Source organism: Halichoerus grypus, chromosome 10 (genome assembly GCF_964656455.1).
Source record: "Halichoerus grypus chromosome 10, mHalGry1.hap1.1, whole genome shotgun sequence".
Classification (NCBI taxonomy): domain Eukaryota; kingdom Metazoa; phylum Chordata; class Mammalia; order Carnivora; family Phocidae; genus Halichoerus; species Halichoerus grypus.
The window spans coordinates 96316654-96343223 of NC_135721.1; the positions used below are offsets into that span (position 1 = coordinate 96316654).

A 26570-nucleotide genomic window follows, 5' to 3' on the forward strand; every position below is an offset into this window, starting at 1 on the left:
AGCTAAAGACACGTATCTGACATTCGATGTTGATTTAGGGATAAAATAGAACCACAATAAATGCTTCTATTAAAAAAATGGCGAAATAAAAGATACACAGCAGGTACCAGTTCATAGACATTCTGAACTTCAGTGGGACACAGGCCATCAGGTTCTTAATTAGTGTCCAGTACTGCTCCCTGGCAGTGATTCTCCATTATTTTTATGTCTACACTGAGTTATTCTTCCAAAATAGCCTGTATTTGCAGCTTAGATTTCTCAGCCTGCCTCCCTGTCCATAGAAAAGTAGGGATTTTAGGGCACCTGGGTGGCTCAGTTGGTTAAGCGTCTGCCTTCGGCTCAGGACATGATTCCAGGGTCCTGGGATTGAGCCCCGTGTCAGGCTCCTGGCTTAGCGGGGAGTCTGTTTCTCCCTGTCCCTCTGCCCTGCCCCCTGCTCATGCTCTCTCTCTCAAATAAATAAATAAAAATCTTAAAAAAAAAAAAAAAAAGAGAGAGAGAGAAGTAGGGATTTTTCTGTCCTTTTCAGACTAGGCTGGTGTTTCTATTACAAACTCATGTTTCCCATGCCTCTTACAGAATTTCATTCCATTAGATAAAACCACGTCTACAGAGTTCTTCAGGGGAAGGCTCTCTCTGGTTTGGGTTGCCAGGGTGCGGTAGGATGACATCTTTACAATTCATAGAAACCTAGCTGAGAGTCTAGGAGTTATACACTTCAATCTTAAGTCTTAAAAAAGGGTTTACAGCTGCATCCTTGAGATGGGTCTTTACCCTAAAGGTCATTTGTTTTGAGCAAAGCCACTTTGGACCGGAACATGGTTAAAGTATGGTTAGGAGTCTTTAAATATGGCTGAATATCTTTAACCTTGAGACTGGAGAATCGCTGAGGGTGTGCAGCTAAGGGACCTTGGACCAGTTCCTGGATGGCTGGCATTGGGGCCTGGGCCTGGGACGGAGAGCTGAGGAGCATGACTTAAGTTCTAAACCCTGGTATTCCAGGACTGATTTGGGAGAATGGCTTCAAGAGTCTTCTCCCTGTTAATGGAGGACTGAGGAGAGCATGTGGTTAAAGGTCATTATATTATTGGAGTGCCAGTGTGGTGGTGTGGCCGGGGGGTGGCTGGAGATCCTCCATGTTCTTGGTGGTCTGATAGGAATGTGACTGGAGACCCCAGGCTCTGAGATGAAGGAACCGGTTGGTCACAGCTGAAAAACTCCAGGCCTGAGGGACTGGAGTGTTGGGGACAATGTACTGTTGGAGGGGCCCCACGGTGGGAGGACCAGGGACTAAATAAAGCCTGAGAAAAAGCATTTAAGGTGGGTTAGGGGAGGATTCAGCAAAGTAGAGACATTTGAGAGCTAGGAGGAGAGAAGCGAGAAAGGGGGCTGTCACAGAAGTCAAGGGAAAAGGGTAGTTGCAGATCAAAGTGGACCTGCTAGAGGAAGCCATGTTTTCTGGAAGACACCTGGAAGATTCCCTCCCCTCACCTGAAATCCCTGAACACAGTTCCTCGATTTCCCCCCTCTACCAAGGACCAGACTTTCTAGTAAATATTCTAGTGACTCAGTTCCTGTCTTCCAAGGAATTGAATTCTTGTGGAAGAGTGGACTTAAGGGTTCAAGCTATCTGTGCCACTCCTTGTCCCCTATCTTTACAGATGAGTGAATGAGGTATATAGTCAAGGTTACCGATTTGTAAAGAAGCAATGTTTATTAGAACAAAAGGCCACAAAACATGAAGACTTAGTGTGGAGAAAGTGAACTAAGTCAAATGTCTCTGACCACTCCCGGAATGCACTTCTCTACCCCATTTCATGAAAGTGTAATAGTTTTGATGACTTAGTCCGCACCACTACCTTCGCTCTCAAAGACCGTGTAAGAGGTCAGGAGATTGTCCCGCACAGGCCTCAGAGTCGGGCTGGAGTGGAGGTTTGTAGTGGACAGATTTCATCCTCCTGTGTCTGCTGAGGTGGGACTTCTGGCTGAAGCCTTGGCCGCACATCTTGCACACGTAAGGCTGCTCCCCCTGGTGTGTCATCTGATGTAAGAGGAGGTGTGACTTCTGGATAAAGTCTTGGCCACACTCTCTGCACACACACGGCTTCTCTTCTGAATGTACCCGTTTGTGTGTGATTAAAGCCGACTTGTTGCTAAAGCCTAGTCCACACTGTCTGCACATGTAAGGCTTCTCCCTCGAGTGCTTCCTCTTGTGCCTGATGAGACCTGCCTGGTGACTGAAGCCTCGCCCACACTCCCTGCACACGTACGGCTTTTCCCCTGAGTGTGTCCTCTGGTGGGCAACGAGGTTCGACTTCTGGCTGAAGCCTCGCCCGCACTCCTCACACACCATGGGCTTTTCCCCTGAGTGTGTCCTCTGGTGTCTGATGAGATTTGACTGCTGGCTGAAGCCTCGCCCACAATCCTTGCACACGATGGGCTTATCCCCTGAGTGTATGTTCTGGTGTCTGTTGAGGTGTGACTTCAGGCTAAAGCCACGCCCACACACCCCGCACACGTAAGGCTTCTCCCCGGTGTGTGTGCGCCTGTGTGAGATGAGAGTTGAATTCTGGCTAAAGCTGTGCCCACACACTCCACACACGTAAGGCTTCTCTTTGGAGTGTGTCCTCTGGTGGTTGACCAGGGTCGTCCTCTGCCTAAAGCAGCGCCCGCACTCTTTGCAGGCGTAAGGCTTCTCCCCGGAGTGTGTTCTCTGGTGTGAGATGAGGTTCGAGCGGTCACTGAAGCCCAGTCCGCAGTCACCGCACACGATGGTCTTCTCCTCTAAGTGTGTCCTCTGGTGTCTGACGACAGCAGACTTCTGGCTAAAGCCCTTCCCACACTCCCGGCACACGTAGGGCTTCTCCCCCGAGTGTGTCCTCCGGTGTATGATGAGGTTTGACTTCTGACTAAAGCCTCGCCCGCACTCACTGCACATATACGGCTTCTCGCCTGAGTGTGTCCTCTCGTGTATGATAAGCGTTGATTTCCGGTTAAATCCGCGGCCGCACTCCCTGCACACAATCGGTTTCTCCCCCGAGTGGGCCTTCTGGTGCCTGGCAAGGCTCTTCTTCAGACTGAAGCCCTTCTCACACACCCCACACACGTACGGCTTCTCCCCGGAGTGAATCCTCTGGTGACTGAGTAGGTTTGTCATCTTGCTGAAGCCCAGTCCACACTCTCTACAGTTGACCGTTCCAAATCCTAAGACTTCTATCCTCTTCAATAGTCTGTCTGCTTCCTCGGGGTTCCCCTTCGGGGCGGGGCTGGACTCTATTTCCACGCCTCTGAGGCCACTCCGGGAGCTGACCGGCTGCCTTTGGGGTGGCCTAGAGAATGCCCCCGAAGTCCTCTTCTTTGTCTTGCCAAACAAAGGCTTGGCGCCTTCTCTCTCTCGACCTTCTGCTTTATCCCTCCAGGGCTCTCGATCAGAGGCCTGTTGCTGCTGCTTCTGGTCCCCTGGGCACGGATCCCCCGGCTCGACAGGAGCCTCTGCACACAGGCACGTGAAGACCCAGGGGGGATGATTACACAGCATGTGCTGCACGTGGTCTTTCTGACTGGAAAAATCCGAAGGGCAGAAAGGACAGAGGTGGAGTTCTGGCTTTGGTTCCGCTGCAGAGGGAAAAGTCGGAGTCAGAACTGAGACGCCGTGGGGCAGCCTGAGCAATTCTGCCCAGTTTGCTGGGAGACCCGCTTCCCCGCTCTTCAAAATGCTTAAAACTCGAGAGCTACCCAGTCAAGACTTCCTTTAGATGACGTGCTCTTCCAACCTCTTCCATTACAACCCAGAAAGCCCCCTCCCAAGCCTCTCCCATGTAGCCAGCTATAAAAATCGTCCCAGGCAGTTTCAGCTCTTTTATATAGGGCCACTAAGCAACAGTCCTCCCTGGCTCCCGCAACTGTCTCCTCGCCACCACGCACATGACCGAAACCGTGTCCACGAGTATCTTCTCTGACTGAGAGAGATCTGACCAGAGGACCTGTATGGAAATGTCAGGTCTTTCCCTATTTCCCCCTGAGAACAAAGGGACAGATGGAGAGAACACTCATTCAGAATGGAGAACCCCTAGTTGTAGGAAGCAGCATAAAAATGGTTAAAGAGATCATGTGTGAGATGCCTGGAGTTCCTCTACTCACTAACGAATATTTATTAGAGGATGACTTTGGGCCAGAATTTCTACAAGGCCATAGGGTTTCAGCAATGGATGACACAAACACAGGATAGTCCCCTACTCCCTTAAAGATGTTCCCTCCTGGGGTTCCTGACCAGTTGAAGCCCTGTTAATTTCCATAATTAATCTAAATAAAAATCTTCCCAGAAATCAGCATAGAAGCAAAAATTTCTCCGTATAGTACCTCGTGTGTAGAAGATGCTAACATTGAGTGTATTGTTTTATCACAGCTGCTTCTAGTCTTCTGAAGGCAAAACATGACCAAACAATTTGAGAAACCAGGTTGTGATGGTACTGGACCAACCTGAACACAATTTTCTTGATCAATGAACTGAACTTTTATTTTTTTATTTTTTTAAAGATTTTATTTAGGGGCGCCTGGGTGGCTCAGTCGTTAAGCATCTGCCTTCGGCTCAGGTTGTGATCCCAGGGCCCTGGGATCGAGCTTCACATCGGGCTCCCTGCTCGGCAGAAGCCTGCTTCTCCCTCTCCTACTCCCCCTGCTTGTGTTCCCTCTCTCGCTATGTCTCTCTCTGTCAAATAAATAAATAAAATCAAAAAAAAAAAAAATCTTAAAGATTTTATTTATTTATCTGTCAGAGAGAAAGAGAGCACAAGCAGGGAGAGGAGCAGAGGGAGAGGGAGAAGCAGACTCCCTGCTGAGCAGGGAGCCTGACGCGGGGCTCGATCCCAGGACCCCGAGATCATGACCTGAGCCGAAGGCAGACGCTTAACCGACTGAGCCATCCAGGCGTCCCAATGAACTGCACTTTTAAAAATCAACTGTATACACATCTATATTCCAGTATTCGATACAGAATGTTACTGTATTTGGAGATGGGGCCTTTAAAGAGGTAATTAAGTTAAACCTTAATTAAGCGGTAATTAAGGTTAAAGGGGTCACAAGGGTAGAGCCCTTATCCGATGTGAGTAGCGTCCTTATAAGAGGAGGCAGAAACAGCAAGGATGTGCACGTGCAGAGAAGAAGCCATGTGAGGACATAAAGAGAAGATGGCCATCTGCAAGCTTGCTTTCTTTCTGTAGCTCGCTGGGTTTTTTCTTACATTCTTACTCAATCTTTTTTAAAAAAAGTAACAGAAAGAAGTCCATGAGGGGCGCCTGGGTGGCTCAGTGGGTTAAGCATCTCCCTTTGTCTCAGGTCATGATCCCAGGGTCCTGGGATCGAGCCCCGCATCGGGCTCCCTGCTCAGCAGGGAGTCTGCTTCTCCCTCTGCCTGCTGCTCCCCCTGCTTGTGTTCCCTCTCTCTCTCTCTCTCTCGCTTGTTATCTCTCTCTCTCAAATAAATGAAATCTTTAAAAAGAAAGGCAAAAAAAAGAAGCCCATGCCTACAGAAGAGATCTGAGTGAGGGAAAGAGGGCAAACCCAGTGGGAGGAAGAAAGACTTCTAGTGGCAGAAGGAGATGAGAGACACTAGGAGAGCCCTGCCCTCAGGTGAGGATGAAGGTCTAGAAGGGAGGCCATGCCAGGCAACGCCAACCACAGCGCGGGAGATCAGAACAGCTGCTCTCTAGCACCGGCGCAATGCCTCCTGTCTCCCACGCCGAGCTGCCCGCAGCTCTGTGCTCCGTTTGCCCAGCACTCCCCACTCACCTGGACGGGTGGCTGGTGGGCATGTTCTCTCCTCTCTCCAGGTTTCCTTCCCTTGCTCCAGCTGGGTGATAAGTTTTGGCTTAGAAAATGGAATTCCTGCTCACAGGAAAAGAAAAAACAAGGTGGCTGTAGGTTAGGGGCACAAGGGCCAACTCAGAAAGCAAGATGGCTGCTTCAAGCACAGCCTAAAACGCCCTGCAGCAAGGACGTGAGTCCTTAGAGATTCCAGGGCTTACCCAGTGAGACCAGGTTGCTGTAGTTCTCCAGCATCACCTCCCTGTACAGGGATCTCTGAGCGGGGCTCAGCAGCATCCACTCTTCCTGGCTGAAATCCACAGCCACATCTCTGAATGCCATGTGTGCCTGTAACAGAAAACACAGCTCTGCTCACTGAGGAGCCAGCCTTGCCCACGACTCAGGCTGAGGGGAAGGGAGGATGCTGCCCGGTGGGAGACGGGTGAGCTACGAAGATTCTGTCTTGGGGGCACCTTGTGCTCAGTCAGTTAAGCCTCTGACCCGATTTCAGCTCAGGTCATGATCTCAAAGTCATAAGGTCGAGCCCCGTGTCGGGCTCCTCACTCAGCAGGGAGTCTGCTTGAGATTCTCTCTCCCTCTCCTTCTGCCTCTCCCTCTGCTCGTGCTCTCTCTCTCTGTGTCTCTCTCTCTGAAATAAATAAATCTTAGGGGCACCCGCTCGTCAGTTAAGTGTCCGACTCCTGATTTCAGTCATGAGATCGAGCCCCATGTCAGACTCTACTGGGCATGGAGCCTACTTGGGATTCTCTCTCTCCCTTTCTCTCTGTCCCTCCCCCAACTCGTATGTGCCCATGTGCACTCTCTCTCTCTCTCAAAATAAAATAAACAAATCTTTAAAAATAAATAAATAAATAAATCTAAAAAAAAAAAAATTCTGCCTTTGATTGTGACCCTGATGCCATGTGTTCCAAGACCTTTAAACCTCTGTTGCTATCCAGCCAACAACACCTGTGAATCTACATTCAAGATCTTGGCTGGGCTGTGTGGAGAATATCTGCAAAAAAGAGTCCCTAACTTTTAGGAACTTTAAATCTAGGCAGATAGAAGAGCAAACAATAAATAAAAATTAAACAAAAGTAAAAATGTAACAGACTTTGAATTTTAAGAATTTAAAAAATTAAGTAATATTACCAATCATGTTAGTATTGAAGCATCTGAATGACTAAAGTTCATACAATTCAATAATGGCACAGCCTAACTATAAGTCAGTCCTTTCCCTAAATGCCATGGTCCCTTGGCCTCCTTGGGTCTGAGAGGCACAAGTGGGGCATAGTGAGGAGCATGGACTTGAACGTACTGCCTGGGTTTGGGGTCCACCTCTGTGGTCAACTAGTGAAATGTAGATAATAGTATATTAAATTTATGGCCCCACACTGTGGATGCTCAGGGTGGACCTTCTTGGCCACTCAACCTTCAAATTCATCTCTATATTCATTCTCACCCCCCTGCCCAGTTTTACTCATCTCCTTAACTCTATTTCAAAATGGTGGGCACAGTGAAATACGGACATCAGGAAAAGGGTCCTGAGGCAGCCCCAGGAACGTCTCTTAAAGGATGGGCAGGAGTGAGGAGAAGAGAGGTGTTAGGTATTCCAGATGAAACATGCGGGGAGCGGAGAAGACGACACTGTGAGCAAAGGAAGAGAGGAAGCCACCATGTGGACAGGGAGGACAACCCAGGAGGAATAAAAGGTAGAATACAGAAGAGGTGGAATGTAGCAGCCTATAGATTTTTAATTTTTATTGTAAAATATACCTAACAAATATTATACTATTTTTACCATTTTAAGTGTACATTTCAGTAGGATTAAGTACATTCACATAGTTGTGCAACCATCACGGCTATCCATCTCCAGGATTTGTTCATCATCCCATGCTGAAACTGTAACCATTAAATAATAACCCCTCCTCCTCCCAAACCCTGGTAACTACCATTTTGGTTTCCATCTCTACGTATGTGGTTATTCTACGTACTGCAAGTTAAGTGGACTTACACAATATCTGACCTTTTGTGTCTGGCTAATTTCAAGGCTCATTCCTTTGGAAGCATGAACTCAGAATTTCCTCTCTTTTCAAGACTAAAAAATATTTGATTTTATGTATATACCATTCATCCATTGATGGACATCTGGTTTGTATTCACTGTTTAATGACTGTGAATAATACTACCTCACAAATTGGTGTATAGTGATCTGTTTGAGTCCCTGGCTTTCAATTATCTGGGGGTATATACTCAAAAGTAGAATTACAAGAGCAAATGGGAATGTCATATTAATTTTTTTCAGGAATCACTGTGTTCCATAGCAACTGCATCATTTCACAACTCCACTAGTGATGCAGAGGGGTTCTAATTTCTCCACATCCTCACCAATACTTGTTGCTTTCTGTTTTATTTTTGTTGTTGTTTTTATAACAGCCATCTGATGAGTGTAAAATAGTATCTCACTGTGGACTTAGACTGCATTTCCCTAATGATTAGTGATGATGATCATCTTTTCACATGCCTATTTGCCATTCATATAACTTATTTACAAAATATCTATTCAAATTCTTTTCTTTGCCCATTCTTGAATTGGGGTGTTTGTATTTTTGGTGGGTTACAGTTTTTTATATATTCTGAATGTTAATCACTTATCAGATCATTTATCAGATAAGTGATTTGCAAATATATTTGCAGAGGGGTTATAAATTCTGATGAAGACCAATTTATCTATTTCTTCTTTTGTTGCCTGGGCTTTTGGTGTAATATCCAAGAACTCATCACTAAACCCAATTTCATGAAGCTTTCCCCTGTTTTTTTCCTAAGAGTTTTATAGTTTTAGTTCCTTCTGTTTAGGTTTTCAATCCATTTTGAGTTCATTTTTGTATATGGTGTGAGGTTAAGGGTCCAACTACATTCTTTTGCATGTAGGCATACAGTTTCCTAGCACAATCTATTAAATAGACTGTCCTTTCCACATTGAATGGTCTTGGTACTCTTGTCCAAAATCATTTGACCGTATACATGAGGGTTTATTTCTGGGCTCTGTGTTCTATTCCATTAGTCTGTAATTCTGTCTTTATCCCAGTAACAAACAGCTTGGATAACTGTAACTTTGTAGTAAATTTTGAAATCAAGAACTGTGAGCCCTTCATGTTTGTTCTTTTTCAAGATTGTTTTGGCTATTCAGAGTCCCTTGAGATTTCATATGAATTTTAAGATGAAGTTTTTGATTTCTTTTTTTTTTAAGATTAAGTTTTCTATTTCTGAAGAAAAGAAGAAAAAGCCATTGAGATTTTTGTAGAGATTACACTGAATCGACTTCAGTACTGTTGTCATCTTAGCAATATTAAAATTTCCATCCATGAACATGGTGTCTTTCCATTTCTTTAATTATTTCAGGAAGGTTTTGTATTTTTCAATGTACAAGTCTTTTGCCTTCTTAAGTTTTTTTTAAGTATTTTATTCTTTTTGATGCTATTGGAAGTAGAATTGTTTTCTTAATTTCTTTTTCAGACTGTTCATTGTTAGTGTGTAGAAATGCAGCTGACTTTTGTATGTTAATTTTGTATCCTGCTATTTTGTTGAATTTGTATATTAGTTCTAACAGGTTTTGTGTGTGTGTCTGGAATCTTTTCTACATATACACAGTCAATGTCATCTGCTAACTGATAATTTTACTTCTTCCTTTCTAATTTAGATACTTTTTTTTTTTTACTTTTCTTTCCTACTTACTCTGGCTAGAACTTCTAATACTGTGTTCAACAGAAGTGGCAGAAGTGGGTATATGTGATCTTGATCTTACAGAAAAATCTTTTAGTCTTCGACCATGGAGTATGTTAACTGTGAATTTTTCATATACTGTGTTTTTCATATACATGAGCTATTCCTAGCTTATTGAGTGTTTTTATCATAAAAGAGTGCTGGATTTTATCAATACTTTCTGCATCAGTTGAGATGACCATGGGGTTTTTGCTCTTCATCTGTTAATGTGGTATATTTATTGATGTTTACAGGTTGAACCATCCTAGCATTCTAGGACTAGACTTAGTCAGTGGGATTCTTTTAATATGCTGTATAATTCTATACAGTGTATAGAATTCTTTTACTAGTGTAGAAAAGTATATAATTCTAATATACTGAATTTGGTTTGCTAGTATTATGTTGAGAATTTTTGCACCAGTACTCAAAGAGATCTTGGCCTGTAATTTTCTTTACTGGTTTTGTATCAAGGTTTGTCTGATTTTGGTATCAAGGTGATGCTGGCCTCACAGAATTAGCTAGGCAATGTTCCTTCTTCATGTTGGGGGGGGGGGGAGGAAATGTTTGAGAATTGGTGTTTTTCTTTAAATGCATTATAAAATTCACCAGTGAAGGCATCAGTCCAGGGCTGTTCTTTGTTGGGAGCTTTTGATTACTGATTTAATCTCCTTACTAGTCTAGTAAGACTTTCTAATTCTTTTTTTTTTTTTTTTAAAGACTTTCTATTTCTTAATGATTCTGTCCTGGAGTTTTCTGTTTCTAAGAAGCTGTCCATTTCATCTAGGCCATCCAGTTTGTTGGGGTACAATAGTTTATAACAGTCTCATATAACCCCCCTTATTTCTGTAGAATCAGTAGTAATGCCCCACTTCATTTCTGATTTTAGTAATCTGAGCTTTCTTGTTTTCTCAGTCAAGCTAGCTAAAGGTTTTGTCAATTTTGATAAACTTTTCGAAGAAATAATTTTTGGTTTTATTGATTTTTCTCTATTATTTTTCTATTCTCTATTTAACCCTGTTCTAATCTTGACTCTTTTCTTCCTCTGATACCTTGGGTTTAGTTTGTTCTTTTTCTAGACTCTTAAGTTGTAAAATTATGTTGTTTCCTGGAGATCTTTTTTTTTTCTTTCTTTCTTTCTTTTTTTTTTTTTTAAGAGAGGGAGGGAGAGGGGAAGAGAGAGAGAATATCTTAAGCAGGCTCCATGACCAGCACAGAGTCTGATGTGGGGCTTGATCTCACAACCCTGAGATCATGACCTGAGCCGAAATCAAGAGTCGGACACTTAACCAACTGAGCCACCCAGGCACCCCTTCATATCCCTTTGTGTACATTCTGTATCTATTTTCATTAGAGTTATCACAGTGATTAAATTTAACATCCTAAAGTTATAACCCCCTAATGTGAATTGATATCAGCTTAACTTCAATAGCATACACAATTCTATATACCTCTATCCTCACCTCTTGTCAGTTATTAAAGTCATAAAATTACACCTCTATGCATTGTGTCCAAAAATATAGACTCATAATTGTGTTTTAAGGCATTAATCTCTTAAATCATGCAGAAAACAAAAAGTGTAGTAAACCAAAGTGACAATAACACTAGCTTATATAACTGCCAACTTATTTACCTGTAGAACTTTATTTCTTCCTATAGCAGCAAGTAACTGTCTAGTATCATTTCATTGCACCCTCAAAGACTCCCATTAGTATTTCTTGCAAGGCAAGTCTGGTGGCTGCAAACTATATGACTTTTTCTTTTTCTGGGAATGTCTTGATTTCTCCCTTACTTTTGAAGGACAGTTTTTGTTAGATATAGAATTCCCGGTAGACAATTTTTTCTTTCAGCATGGAATATACCAACCCATTGTCTTCTGGCTTCCAAAGTTACTGATTAGAAATCTGCTGATAGATTTTAGAGGACCCTCTGTGTGTGACAAGTTGCTTCTCTCTTGCTGTTTTCAAGATTCTATGTTGCCTTTGGCTTTCAAGTGTTTGGTTACACTGTATTGTGGTGTGGGTCTCTTTGACACTTTATTCTACTTGGAGTTTGTTGAGCTTCTTATTTGCTTTTTATGTCTTCTGTCTCTTTATTTCTATTTCCATTTTGTCCTAAAATAATCTTCTTGATTTTGTTCATGTCTTCCTTTAGCTAAGAGAATCTTTAAGACATCTGTTTTAAAGTCTTTGTCCAGTAAGTCCCACCATCTGGCCTTTATCAGGGATAGTTTTTAATGATTTATTTTTTCCTCTGAATGGACTATATTGTCCTGTTTCTTTGTATGCCTCCTGATTTTTTGTGGAAAATTGGATATCTGAATCTTATAATATGACAACTCTAGAACTCAGACTCCCTAGTATCTACTGGGTTTTAAAATTATTGTAGGCTGTCTGTGCTAGGATTCAGCCTGTGGTGTAAACTTAGGGTTTTCTTGAGTCTTTCTTATGCTTTTCTGATCCTGTGCCTTTCCATGGGCATGCATGGTAACTTTCTAAATCCCCTATACATGCAGTTGTTTTGGATGTTCCATCCTGAAATGTCTGACGAAAAAGGCAAAAAGGGAAAAAATAAAGGGGAAGAAATTTCCCAGGATCTGCTTCTTTAAATCTCCTACTTCAGCCAGTGGGGGTTGTAACAATGTAAAGCCCATTTCTGTAATGAGAAGCAGCAATCAGGAATCAGAATACAGATCCTCAGTATTTGGAGGACAAGGTCCTTACTGCCCACCCTGGCCTCCGCAAGCTGTGTGCAAACTGCTTCAGGAACACATGCATGGCTTTCTGCCATGGGGGAGGGGGATGGGTGATGGGTACTGCACTAAGAGCTGAAACTGACTGTTCCAAACCTTCCCTTGGAAGCTGCAAGCATTCAACTAGACTCCAGAGTTCCAAAATAGTTACATCAGACAGATTTTGCCAATAAAATTGTTGCCTATGTGGGAAGACAGATTCCTGGTGCTTCCTACTTCATTATTTTCCCTGATATCACTCTCAGCTTATAAAAGTTTTAAAGCTGAACAAAGGAATGTAGACTCTCTCCTGTCCTGTAGAACTGTGTGTTGTTCAGGGTGAGCCACTTGGTGAGTGACTTAAATCATAGGTGGAACAGGCTTCAGGTAAGGTAAATCACACCTCCAAGACTAATGCTAGACTCTGCCAGGTACCAACAAGGCAGCCAGAATAAGAAAATGAGTCTATCCTGAGACAGCCAGTGTGGAAATACAGAAAACACTCACCATTACCCTGGCTTTCCGGGACCCTGAGGCCATTTTCCCTGGTATCCCTAAAGAAGGATATCTCAGAAGGCAGATCTGGGTAAGGAAAACAGAAATGAAAGGGTGTCAGGTAGAAATGCTCTCCCCATGAGTGAGGCAGGACCTGCCTCAGTTGGGGGACAGGTGGCATGATGTTACCAGGCTGATTCTCAACTAGGGCCTTGGAAAAAGGTCCAGAAAGCCAGGCCTTTAACAGGTTCAGTTCCAAACTCTCCTGATCACAAGTTAAATGTAAAAGGACATTTTTGAGGCCATTCACTTGGAAGTAGATAATGTTAAATGCAGCATTACGAATTTGAGGGGTTGTGAAAATAGTATTCTGGTTGTTTTTCAAAGATACATACTGAAGTATTTATGAATGGAAATGATTAAAAACATTTCAGAAAAAATGAGACAAAAACATGAAACCAGATTGCAACATGGTGATGACTGTTAAAGTTGGGGCTTTATTATACTATTTTTGCTGCTTTTGAACATGTCTGGAATTCTTCCATTAATAAAAATTATTTTAAAATTCTTAACCAGCAAAAAAACTTATGCAATATGGCAAAATGTTAAGAAGCGTTAAATCAAGATGATGTATGTAAGGATGGTCATTATGCTGTTGTCTCTTTTATATTTGAGAATTTTCATTAAAAAAGTAAAAAGTATACAGTTTTTTCATTGGATAGCCAGGACAGAAAAAACACTGTGTTGAGAACAAAACTAGTGGAATCCAAAGCAATAACCAAGGACAGAAACTGGCAAGAATGAATTATCAATTTTAAATAATAAACTATGACAACTCAGATTAAATAAATAAATATTATGGATACTTCGGTGAAGTGGTTAGGGAAGAAATGAAATAAAATGGCAAATCATTCATAGGGAAGTCAAAAGACATTTTTCAAGAAATTTATTCTTGTGGTTTAATTTCATTTGATGTAATTATACATGGGATTAAGATCTCTGTTAGCGTTAGAAAGAATCCAGAGTAGTCTGAAGATTATAAAGGAAAAAGTTTAGTTCTCTTTCTGGACTTTGCCCCAGGCCACCATCTGGGTAACTGCTGTTAACTATTTCATTAGTGCTCTTTATCATTTTGTCTCATCATTTTCATTTGTATTTGGGTACATGTGTAAACAATGTTACTTTCCCATAAATAAAAACCATCTGTATTCTGACTTATTTGCACTTAATATCTTGGGGCTATGTGTACACCAGTAGTCACAGACCTAACTCCATTGTTTTTATTTAAAAAAAAATTTTTTTTTAACTCCATTCTTTTTAATAATTGTTATACTTTGTCCAACAGCAGACCACATTTTCTTTAACAAAGTATTCTTCCGTCAATGGACAGGCTGTCATATTTATCACCGAAAGGTTATAAGCAATACCTTTTTGCAAACATGTCAGTCTTTCTGTATGAGTGCTAACAGAGTGGAATTACTGGGCTTAATTTTGAACATGTGCTTACACTGCCAAATTGCCCTCCAAAGGCTGACCAACTCACAATGTCAATGACCACATATTAGTGTGCCCCTTTCCACACTTTTGGTAATACTTGATTCATCCAAGGGATTCTTCAAGTAAGAAGCCTATAGGAAACAAGTTTTACATATGCAAGAGCTTGGGGAATTCTATAGCCTTGAGCTCTTTGTGAGGAATCTACTGGAAGATGAATATTAAACATAGTAAGACAGGAAAGGGAAACTAGGTAAAGAACTGATGGTGAGCATCTAATATACATAATTGTAGATCTAGCACTACACAGTGGGTAAGAGAGCAGGGAAGAAAAATACATACTAATGGTATATGGCATGTGTTCTGATAAAGTAGAAATGCCACTAAAATGGGAGGAGAGACAAGGGAAGGGGAAAGTAGAAAAGGTTTACTGTTGCATTAGGTGGGAGTTGGAGGGAAAACACAAATGAAGTCACAGAATTTCTAAAAATAATAATGAAAACACTGTGGATGTGTGGGATTCATTTAAAACAGTGAGATGAGGGCGCCTGGGTGGCTCAGTTGGTTAAAACAGTGAGATGAGGGAAATGTACAGTTTTAGATATATTAATAAAGATAAGAACAGAAATTAATGAACAGAAAAAAAGTGTAATAAGTGAAATCCTAATTTCTTAAAAATTTAGTGAAATAAACACAGCTATCTTAAGAAAAGAGAAAACATAAATATTGAAAATAAGAAACCACAAAGGGAAAATGCCAGTTTTTTGAACTGTCAATGTATTGGGTTTAAAACAACAACAACAACAACAAAAACCCAACTAATTGTTTTCACTTGCTTTCTGCTCCACAAAGTAGGAAAAAAACAAAAACTGAGAAAAAGAGAAGAAAATGTTTTTTAAAAGAACAAGAAAGAGTAAATTAAAAACCAGTAGCATTAGATTGTGATACTTAGAACAGCTTGTATCAAACTAACCCTTTTACTAATAACTATACACCCTAATCAAAACATAAACAAAGAAAATTGAAGATACCGCAACCAAAAGCAGTGTGAAACCGGAGGGGGTACAACCCTTGAAAGAAGGGATGCATACTGGGTGAGACCTGTTTTTAACTCATTTTTCACCTGAGGGCACTCCCCAGTTCAAGTGGCACAGGAGGAACAGATCAATAGTCTGTGGCTTCCAGACTTTCTGGAAACAGCATGGCAAAATCCTAGAAAAGTGGGAGCAACTAGGGATGGAGCCTCAAATCTACACACAAGGACCTCCTAAAGTTGGTTGAATACTTTGGCTGAATGCAGAAGGCAAGAAACAAAGAGCTCAAGTGGCTAACAATGGATGGAAGGTGAATGGAGCTGTGCAGGTTTCTGCTACTGTTCACAAGTGAGACTGAGTTTAGAGCTTGAGTCCAATCAAGTCAAAGATTGCTAAATACCTTAGATAAGCTTCTACTGAAACACAGGTCATTTACACAAAACATATATCCTTTCAGCATACCTGGACAGAGGATATTCTAACTTCAAATTACCTGTGAATAAATTACCTATAAAAAAAAGCAAAAAATTAAAAAAAAAATCTTTAAAAAAGCATAAAACACAAAACCAGTGAGCTATCTCGTTTACTTTCAACAGTAAGCCATCAGAGAGAAGAGCAGCTCAGGGGGGAAAACTACATGAAAGAGAGAAGAGAGGCATTAACAGCAGATTTAAAGTTGATAGAAGGGGCACCTGGGTGGCTCAGTCGTTAAGCGTCTGCCTTCGGCTCAGGTCATGATCCCAGGGTCCTGGGATCGAGTCCCGCATCGAGTCCCGCATCGAGCCCCGCATCGAGCCCCGCATCGGGCTCCCTGCTCCGCGGGAAGCCTGCTTCTCCCTCTCCCACTCCCTCTGCTTGTGTTCCCTCTCTCTGTGTGTCTCTCTCTGTCAAATAAATAAAATCTTTAAAAAAAATAAAATAAAAAAAATAAAGTTGATAGAAAACAACCATCAGAAAAGAAAAATTACCATGCATGAGAAAATGCTGAAAATGGGTACTGATAGGTCAGAATACTTACTACAGGGATGGGACTTAAAAGCGTAGGCAGAATGAGCACATGATGTCTTGGAAAGGGGAAGCTCCAAGGGAAAAGGGGATTACAAGCAAGAAAAAGGCACCTCTTGGAAACTCCAAGGTAAAGAGAAAAATAAGCAAGGGGGAAATACAGGGTCCTGCAAAAGAGAAGAGAATTAAAAAAAGAACAACACACAATCTCTCCTCCTGCTGCAATCCAGCAAAGAAATCATACTAGTTACACTAACAGAAGAGTTTCCCTTCAAAAACACAAGGATCTGACAATTGTTTACAGAAATGCAGATGTGCAGTCCTCCTCTATAGAAAACCAAAACAGAAAATGAGAATCCAAAGTTCAGCTAAAAAAAACTCTACTAAAAAAAAAAAAAAAAGAAAGAAAAAGAAAAAGAAAAAGAAAAGGAAAGGAAAGAAAAAAATAGTGACAGAGAAAAAGAATAACAAAACACTACAAGCTGAATTCAATATTCTCAAACATTTGAGCATAAGAGAAATCATCTTGAATCAAAAATTCAAATTTGTAACTATGTTGAGGAAATCGTCTTAAACTTATTGTGATAATCATTTCCCAACATATACATGTATCAAATCATTATGTTGCACACCTTAAACTAATACAATGTTACATGTCAATTATATTTCAGCAAATCTGGAAACAAAACTCAAAAGCTAAGAACAGAAATGGGCAAAAAAATAAACAAAATAAGTGTTGACTGAAGTTCAGAGAGAAATGAAATTAAGTTACAAGACAGCAAAGAATAGATTGAAATGAAAACAGGATGGGCGTTGAAGTGTAGCAGGAAAACCACTTGAGAGAATAAAAATGAAACAAGACGGGCTAGAGAGAAAGTGGTTGAAATGGAAATCAGACAATAAAGGGAATATCACCCATATAATTGTAGTTCCTGAAGAAAACAAACAAACAAAAGGAAACAATATTTAAAACTACAATCCAAGAAAACTTCAAGAATAGAATCTAAATATGAAAGGACGTACAGAGTACCAGGGAAGTTTACTCACAACTACCCACTTTAAGGTATCTACTAGAAAAGCTACTAGGCCTTTAAGAACAAGAATCCTAAGGGATCTTAAGCAAAAAATTTACCAGACTTTCATCAGAATTCTCAAAATCATCATTCAACCATCTTGCACTGCTCAGAATATAAAATGGTGCAGCCACAATGGAGAACAGTATAGTGGTTGCTCAAAAAATTAAAAATAGAATTATCATATAATCTACCAATCCCACTTCTGGGGATATCCCAAAAGAATTGAAAGCACGGACTGGAACAGATATTTGTACACTTATGTTTATAGCCATATTCATAATAGCTAAAACATGGAAACAACCCAACGTCCATTAACAGATGAATGGATAAACAAAATCACACACACACACACACACACAGATAAAAAAGGGAAATCCTGACACATGGTACAACATAGTTTAACCTTGAAGACATCAGACTAAGTGAAATAAATCAGACACAAAAAGACACATATTGTATGATTTGACATACCTGAGCTAATTAGAGTAATTAAATTCACATGGACAGAAGTAGAAGGATGGTTGAGAGGGGCTCAGGGGAAGGGGAAATAGGGAGTTATTACTTAATGGGTACAGAGTTTCAGTTTGGAAAGATGAAAAAAGTCTGGAGATGGAGAGTGGGGTGGTTGTACAATAATGTGAATATACTTAATGCTGCTGAACTATACACTTAAAATGGTTAAAATGGTAAATTTTGTGTTATATATATTTTACCACATTAAAAAAATGTATGAAAAAAAAAAAAAAAAAAAGTCATCCAAAGCAGCGGAGCTACATTTACCAGAAACTTAAAGGAAAGACATTATGAGCCAGAGATTTCATATTCATCCAAGGGATTCTTCAAGTAAGAAGCCTATAGGAAACCATTTTACACATGCAAGAGATTGGGGAATTCTGTAGCCATAAGCTCTTTGTGAGAAGCTCTTCGTGAGGAATCTACTGGAAGATGAGTATTAAACATGATAAGACAGGAAAGGGAAACTAGGTAAAGAAGTGATGGTGAGCACTTAATATATATAACTGTAGATCTAGCACTACACAGTGGGTAAGAGAGCAGGGAAGAAAAATATATACTAATGGTATATGGCATGTGTTCTGATAAAGTAGAAATGCCACTAAAATGGGAGGAGAGACAAGGGAAGGGGAAAGTAGAAAAGGTTTACTGAATGTTGCATTAGGTGGGAGTTGGAGGGAAAACACAAATGAAGTCACAGAATTTCTAAAAATAATAATGAAAACCCTGTGGATGTGTGGATTCATTTAAAACAGTGAGCAAGGGAAATGTACAGCTTTAGATATTTTAATAAAGATAAGAACAGAAATTAATGAACAGAAAAAAGTGTAATAAGTGAAATCTTAATTTCTTTTTTTTTTAAGCTTTTATTTATTTATTTGACATAGACAGAACCAGGGAGAGAGACACAGACAGAGAGCAAGCACAAGCAGGGGGAATGGCAGGCAGGGGAGAAGCAGGCTCCCTGCTGAGCAAGGACCCTGGGATCACGACCTGAGCCGAAGGCAGCCACTTAACCAACTGAGCCACCCAGGCGCCCCGAAATCTTAATTTCTATAAAAAAATTAGTGAAACATGGCTAGCTTAAGAAAAGAGAAAGCATAAATATTGAAAGTAAGAAATAACATAGGGGAAATAACTACTGAATCACCAAAACACATTTTTAAAAAGTCATATAAGAGTATTTTTCAGACCTCTATAAAAAAATTTGTATACCTAGATGAAATGCATAACTTCTAAGGAAATGTAACTGACGCTAGATGGTCACAAGGGATTTTTACCAACCTTTCGAACCAGATAGTCCCAATGCTCAAAACACTGTCCCAGAGCACTGAAAAATGAAGGGAACTTCCTTATTCTTTTTATAAAGCAACTCTAATGTTGACACCTAAACTTGATGGCAGTTCAAAAAACTGAAAATTAAAGACCATTATCATTTATGAATATTGAAGCAAAATTCTAGAAATATCAGCTAAGAGACTCCAACATGACAATAAGAAAATATTTCACCAAGACAAAGTGGGATTCCCAGAAATTCAAGATTGGTGCAGTATTAGGAAATCCATTACTATAATATACCATATTAATCAACATATCTAAGGAGAAAAACCAAGTGTTTTTATGCACGCTGAAATATTCTTTAACAAAACTCAACACCCATTCCTTACTTTAAAAAAAAAAACAAAACCCAAGAACATAAGATTGATGGATTTTTAAAACTTTTTATTTTGAACTAATTTTAGTCTTACAGAGAAGTTGCAAAAATATCAATTCTCATATAACCTTCACCCAGCTTTCTCTAATGTTAACATCTTAGAAAACCATAGTACAATGATCAAAACCAGGAAATTGACATTGACTACATCACAGTCCTTAATCAAATTTGTCGGTTTTTCCACTAGTGTCCTTTTTCTGGTCCAGGATTCAAATGAAGTTCCCATATCGTATTTAGTTGCCAGGTATGTTTAATTTCCTCCAATCTGTGACAGTTCCTGTCTTTTCTTGTCTTTCGTGAACTTGACACTTTTGAAGAATATCCCTCAATTTTGGGTTTGTCAGATGTTTTTTTCATGATCAGAAGGAGGTTAGTTCATTTTTGGCTAGATTATCTCAGAAGTGATGTCATGTCCTTTTCAGTGCACTGCATCCAGGAGTTGATGATACTGATATGTCTATTACTGATGATATTAACCTTGATCTTGATCACTTGGTTAAGGCGATGTCTGCTGGGGTTTTATAATAAATATCTTGGGAGAGATACTTTGAGATCATACAAATACCCTGTTTCTCTTCAAATGTCCACTCACTAATGTTAGCAAGCGTTTGTGGGATGTGCCCACGATAGTTATTACTGTGGTATTTACCAAATGACGACGGTCTCTTTCCCTTTTTAATTTTAAATTCATTAATTATTCTGTAAGCAAGTGCTGTCCCTTCTCCCCCATTTTTTAAATTTATTCAATTCTTTATATCAGTATGGATTCATATCTTATCCCATGGGTTATAATAGAATATCATCACTATTTGGCTGCTCAAATCATTCCAGCTTCAAACACTGGGAGCTCCTTCGGGTTGGCCTTGTTCCTGCTTTACCCAGTAAATGCGGCCCAAGTGACACTGTGCCAGTTACAGGTTTATGTCTTAAGAAGGCTAGAGAGCTTATGCTCTACAGAGGCCCAAATACCATGTAAGAAGTTCAACTCCTCTGCCGGACAGACCATGCAGAGAGAGAGGCCCTGATACTACGTGGAGAGAGTGAGGCCCAGCTGTCCCAGCTGACCCCAGCCTTCTAGCCAACCCAGAAAGGGCCAAATATATGAAGGAACCATCTCTGATGTTTCAACCCAAACAAGTCCCCAAGGGACTGTGGCCACAGCCAGGTCTATAACTCACACAGAGCAGAACCACAAAGCTGATCCCAGTAAACCCAAAGAATTGTGAGAAATTATAACATGCTGATTCTTCTGAGCCACTAAGTTTTGGGGTGGTTTGTTGTGCAGCAATCAATAATCAGAACCCTTCTAGACATGCCATGCCTTCTTCCTCCTCAACTTTCTTAATGACAGAAGCACCTTCCCTCTCGCCCACATGCCTCACTCAGACACCAGGACAACTTCCCCGCTTGCCACAGAAAGCCCATTACCAAGGCTGACTGATTCTACCTCTGAAAACTCTCTCAATTCCTCCCCGCTCCCATACCTGCTGGGGGAGGAGGACAATGGCCATAATCCCTCCTGGTAGGGTCTGCAGACCCTCTCCCAGCATTCCAGTCGGCCTCTTCCATTCCTCCCAGAATCAGCTCTACGTACATATGGTTGGATCATTCACTCATTTAGTAAAATATTTATTAAGCTTCTACTGTATGATAGGCACTATTTTAGACACTGGGGATATAAAAGTGAACAAAGACAAAAAACATCTGCCCTCATTGACACAAAAGTCCAGAGGAGGAAGATGCATTCTAAATTAATGAGTAAAACACACAGTACATCAGGAAGTGATGACTGAGATGAAGACCAATATAGCAGGGAAGGAGAACAGTAACAGAAGCAGGGTGGGGTTTTGGAATTTTATTTATTTATTTATTTATTTATTTATTTATTTATTTAATGGGAGGGGCTTGGAATTTTAAATAGTGGTTAGGCATGGCCCCTCTGAAAAGGTGACGGGGTAAACATCTAAAGCATGTGAAGGAGTGAGCCAAGTGGGTACGTCTGAAAAGAGCCAGTTCACTGGGGCTGGTATGCTGAGCATCGCAGGCAAGAGCTGGTGCATGGTCAAGGTACAGAGTTCACTGTGGCTGGTGTGCTGTGCTTGAGACTGAGTAGGAAAGAGAAAGTTCGAGTGTAAACATGGGGGGAGATCATACACCACTTTGTAGGATACTCATTCTGACTTTGACTTAGATAAAAAGCCACTAGAAGGTTTTGAGCAAATGCATGACATGATTTGACTGACATTTGAAAAGACCCCTCTGGTTGCTGTACTTATTAATATACTTTAGGGGGATGAGGGAAGATGCAAAGAGATCGTTCAAGAGCTATGATTATCCAGGTAAGCCAGGTGAAATAGTGGTGGTTTGGGCCACGGTGGAAGCAGCAGAGGTTGGAGATTGTGTGTGTGAGTCCAGATTTGCTTAGTAGGGATGGAGTATAAAAAGGCCAAGGTTTTGACACTGAGCAATCTGAAGGAAGGAGATGTCATGTCTCTGCTCCCTATTAGAGCTAAACTCCCTGAAAGAGTGGTCTATACTCTCTTGGGGTGGAGCATGTTTGGGGGAGGCGATCAGAGTTGTTGTTGGACACATTAGGTTTGGGATGCTGAAGACATATCCAAGAGGAAATTTGAAGTAGACAGCAGGAGACTGGAATCTGGGCTGAAAGGCACAGGCCTAGGCTGAACCTCAGAGAGATGGCATTTAAGGCCTTGAGAGGAGATGGGGCCACCATGGAGACAGTGTGGCTGGAGAAGATGAGAAGTCCAAGAACAGTGGGGGTTTGGGAGAAGAAAAGCTGGGAAGAGGGACAGGAGGAGCGGCCTATGAGGTAAGAGGAAAACCTGGAAACCAGGAGCCACCATGTAAAAGGATATTTTAAGAAGGAAGTACGATACAACAATGTAAAATGTTGCTGAGAACTGACTGTGGCCATTAGCCACAGGATGCACAACCTCGTTGAGAATGTTTTTCAGTGGGTAGAGGTGAATAGGCCTCATTGGAATATTTAAGAGATGAAGGAAGGATAGACATGGAGATAGCAGCAGGGACAATTCTTTCAAGTTTAGCTCTAACAGAAAGGAAAGACATACAGCCATAGCTGGAGGGGGAAATCATGTCACTGCTTTGCTCCCCGCTGCCCTCAGATCAAGGCCACACTCACTAACTTGTCATTTAGGGCTCATTCCAACAATGACCAACCCACGCCTTTCCAATAACATCCCCCTCCCCGGCCCCGCCCGGCAGGCGTGAACGTCCCTTCCAGCCAGCAAGGATGACAACGCGAGTCTTCAAACTACATCACCCGCTTAGCCTAACCAGGTGCCAGTGACTCAAGAGGAGAAGGATGAGGTACCCAATCCAGTGGGACAGCTGGATAGTCACAATGCAGCCTGAGAGCCCAAGAGTCCTGATAGTGTCGCATGTTCTGCTGCTGACAAGGACACACCGGATGTATTCCCTGGGGGAAATCCAGGAATGCTCTCCAGTGGGATCGCATCTGAGTTCAATCAACAGAGTTTATACTGAAGCAGAGAGGCATGGAGAAATCAAAGGGCTCACGAATGAGGACACAAGGTCTGAAGAATAGTCCCTGTGAAAACTGTCATCTTGTTTTCCTGGGAATGGGACACTGTAGGGCACAAGATGTCAAAGTTGAGCAAAGGAAACCCACCGAGGTTTGGCATGCAAATGGGAAGGGGTCCCCACCTGAAGCTGGACTGTCAGGAGCCCGGGAGTCCTCTCTTTGCCCACCAGGCAGTCCTCTCTGGGCAGGCAGGGGCTGCAGAGGGCAGATCAAGAACAAAAAAGGTTCAGAAGAGTAACTGGAAACCCTCGGCTCCAGTAGGGTAGGGCCTCCTCCTCCTTAAAGGAATGGACCTATCACTGAAGAAAAGACTGTGGGCAGCTTGCTGGGAACACAGCCTGCCCTGACATGCTGCTGACACTGAGCATGAGCTGAGCTGATCCTCCCTCACCTTTGTTCTTAATAAGAATAGTACTTTTTGGGCACTGTGTATATGTGACTGTTCCAGGCACTGTAGGAGTTTCATCGATTCTCCTCACCCAATGAAGTACAATTTCTTATCTTCATTTTACAGATGAGAAAATTGAGACACAGAGAGGTCAGTCTCTTGCCCAAATGGCGCAGCTATGAAATGACTGAGCCTGGATGAGATCTGGCTGTAGAGGCCATATTCTTAACCAGTAAGGGCAGTGATTGCTAATCTCTGTGGGTTGTAAGGATTCTCAGTGTATGCATTATGAGAAGAATCAAAATTGGTCATAAGGTGATAAGCACTGAATTTGAGTAATGGGTCTATGGAGTTCTATCTACTTCTGACTGTTTGAAATTTCTCCATCATAAAAAGTTAAAATGGACCTTCAAATTCCAAAGCCTGTTCACACCAGAGATGTGGGAATCTGTGATTCCTGTGGTCAGCGAGGATCCTCGGGACCTTTGAAAAACTTGCCTAGCGCACCCTAACCCGACCTCTTCCTCCAAAGCCGGAACCCTGGGGCGACCAGCCAAATTGAGAGCCTAGGATCGCGCCAAAATGGCCACTCCACACCCAGTGCAACTCGGGCACGTCTGGCCAAGCCAGCCTGCCTGTAGCCCCGCCTCGGCAAAACTGAGGGGTAGCTGGACCCAAAAAAAGGACGATCTACATCCACCCACCGAAACTCCGGACACATGTCCCCAGGGACGGCTCCCACACCACCACCTAGGAAATATCAGCGCCCAAAAGCCTACTTACTGAACTCCCCGCAAACCCGGGGAGTTGTGACATGAGCGACCCCCTCTCTCAACATCGCGATTTCGGCCAAGGCCGAACCTGTCCCCACCCGCAGGAACCTTTGGACGAAAGGCCCAAGGCCAGCACCCACCACCACTGGGCTTTGCGGCTGAGCTTCACCCACGTTCCTCGGAGATGCGCGCCCACACCCCCCAAAATAAGACATCCGGGAGAGCACGGCCTGAGCCACGACAGCGTGTCCCCACCACTACCTCCTCTCCCCGCCATCTGCACCGTCCCCAGCCTCAGCCCATAGACCAGCCTTTAAGACCTACCTTGCTGCGCCAGGAAGGGCACAGTTGCTGCAAGGGTCCCGCGGGAGCCTCACTCACCAGCGCCACCAAAGAACAAGGGGTCACTCCAGCCACCAGCTGGGGACCTACTTCTGTAGGGTGCCGGGACTACACTATCCAGCATCCTCGGCGTGGCGCCGGGACCACACCTCCCAGGTTGCTCCGCGCAACCAGAGGGGCACTGACAGCCCACAGCTCCCATTGGCCTCCCAGGGAGCCGTTTCTGGGTAACGTGCCCCAGTCATTAGAGAATGACCACCGTGGCACCTGGATCCCCGGTATTTTTTTTCTTAAGATCACGTTTACAAAACATGTACAGGGTCCCGGGTGAAGCTTCTCGCCCTGCCGTGACCGCTTCTCTAACGCTTCCGCCTCAAAGACTACACTCCCCAGTGGCCCCTGCAGTGACTTCCGCATCCGGTGCCGGCCCGCCTCCCGACCGGCGGAAATGACGCATCAAGAGGCGGTTCGGTTTGGCTTCTGGGATTGGCAAGGGTCAGCGGCCGTGGGGCGGTGAGGTCGGGGTTCTTCAGCTGCAGTGTGGCACACCTTCGTCCCGTGTTCCGTGAGCGACCGGCAGGCGTGGTCTCGTCCAGCTCACGTGCCCTTTTAACTCCGTTGAGGCCCATGGAGGGAGCGAAGCTGAGAGATGCAGAGCAGTCTTCCTGAGGTCTCCCATCTGGTGCGAGGTAGACCCGGATTCTGAGCACACGCCCTCAACCCGAAATATCCACTGCGGGGTCCCTGAGACCTTTTTCCTCTGTTGGAGTCCCCAGAGTTTTGGCAAACTCTCATTTGTCTCCTGGGGGACAGGAACCTCACTCTTAGACCGTAGCTCGGGGTAGAGGCCGCTGTCGGCTTAGCTCTTTGGGTCTTTGTTCCGGGCTGTGGTTGAGAACAGGGTTGCGTTGGCGCGCGTCAGGAACACCCCAGTCTAGAAGCTGGAGAACAAGTCCCACTGAAGTCGTGGGAGGGTATTTACACCCGGCCACCCTCTCACTTCTCTTTACCTTCCTCAGATAGGCTTTCAGAAATTTCGTTCTTCTCTAGGACGTCCACGTGGCCTGAAGTAGGGAGAAAAAAAGGATTTACTAAAATTCCTTCTTAGCTTTTGGAAAATGAATCCATCCCCTTCTTTTGCCCCGCTGCTTTGTTCATAGTGAATTCAGTTCATCCCTGGCTCTGGAGAAGTGCCTAGTCTTACGTGGAGCCTTCTATTGACAGTTCCTCTCTGCCCCACCCATGACTTATTCACCAAGAAATTAGCTGTTAACACCCATGGAGGTTCAAAGTAACAATGCAAGGGTTACACAGTCCATGTGTAAGTGTCCAGTGATGCTTGCTGTATGCCAAGGGTGGAGATGGCTGGGATCCCAGGGGCCTTGGAGATGAGAAAAGCAGGAAGACTTCCAGGATAAGAGACTGCCTGAGCTTCCCTAAGGGCAGTAGGTGAGAGGAAGAGTTGGAGAAGGACCGGCCAGTGGGAAGAGAGCAGGAAGTGAGGTCAGAGCCTCAGAGGCTTAGTCACTGGGTAAACTTTACTGGCCTCAGTGAGGGAGGTTTTCAAAAGAAAAATGGTCTTGTGTCTGGCTGATTTTCCGTGCATATAGGCAAGGATGCCGTGTGGCTGTTCGTATGTGGCATACAGAGGTTTAGTTTGGCCAGCCTTATGGTTCATATTTGAGAGTTCTTAGCATTTAATAACTAGGAGTTTCCATCTAAAAATCTGGATTGCCTGCCTTTTTTTTTTTTTTCTTAAGATTTTATTTGTCAGAGAGAGCACAAGCAGGGGTAACGGCAGGCAGAGGAAAAAGCAGGCTCCCCGCTGAGCAAGGAGCCCAATGCAGGACTCGATCCC

At 42.8% G+C, this 26570-nt stretch overlaps 1 protein-coding gene across 7 annotated transcripts; it reads right to left on the bottom strand.

Annotated features, from left to right (window-relative positions):
- Positions 1-1688: 1688 nt before the first annotated feature.
- ZNF133 (zinc finger protein 133) lies at positions 1689-26174 on the bottom strand. 7 transcript variants are annotated; one of them, XM_078056881.1, is made up of 7 exons: positions 26023-26151; positions 24695-25776; positions 23332-23404; positions 12800-12874; positions 6024-6150; positions 5788-5883; positions 1689-3615 (listed from the first exon to the last, which is right to left on the bottom strand). In XM_078056881.1, the coding sequence occupies exons 4-7, from the start codon at positions 12830-12832 to the stop codon at positions 1868-1870; spliced, it is 2004 nt and encodes a 667-aa protein (XP_077913007.1). In that variant the 5' UTR covers positions 12833-12874; positions 23332-23404; positions 24695-25776; positions 26023-26151; the 3' UTR covers positions 1689-1867. The 7 variants fall into 7 exon arrangements, 6 of the variants coding, with proteins under 6 accessions (XP_077913007.1, XP_077913008.1, XP_077913009.1 ...); XM_078056882.1 differs by lacking the exon at positions 23332-23404; XM_078056883.1 differs by lacking the exon at positions 12800-12874.
- Between the last annotated feature and the right edge of the window lie 396 nt (positions 26175-26570).

Coding starts and splice junctions, on each gene's coding strand:
- ZNF133 (XM_078056882.1), bottom strand. CDS start 12,832: ATGGCCTCAGGGTCCCGGAAAGCCAGGGTAATG. Junction 5,884..6,023: donor CAGCAACCTGGTCTCACTGG/GTAAGCCCTGGA, acceptor TCCTGTGAGCAG/GAATTCCATTTTCTAAGCCA. Junction 3,616..5,787: donor CCCACCAGCCACCCGTCCAG/GTGAGTGGGGAG, acceptor TTCCCTCTGCAG/CGGAACCAAAGCCAGAACTC.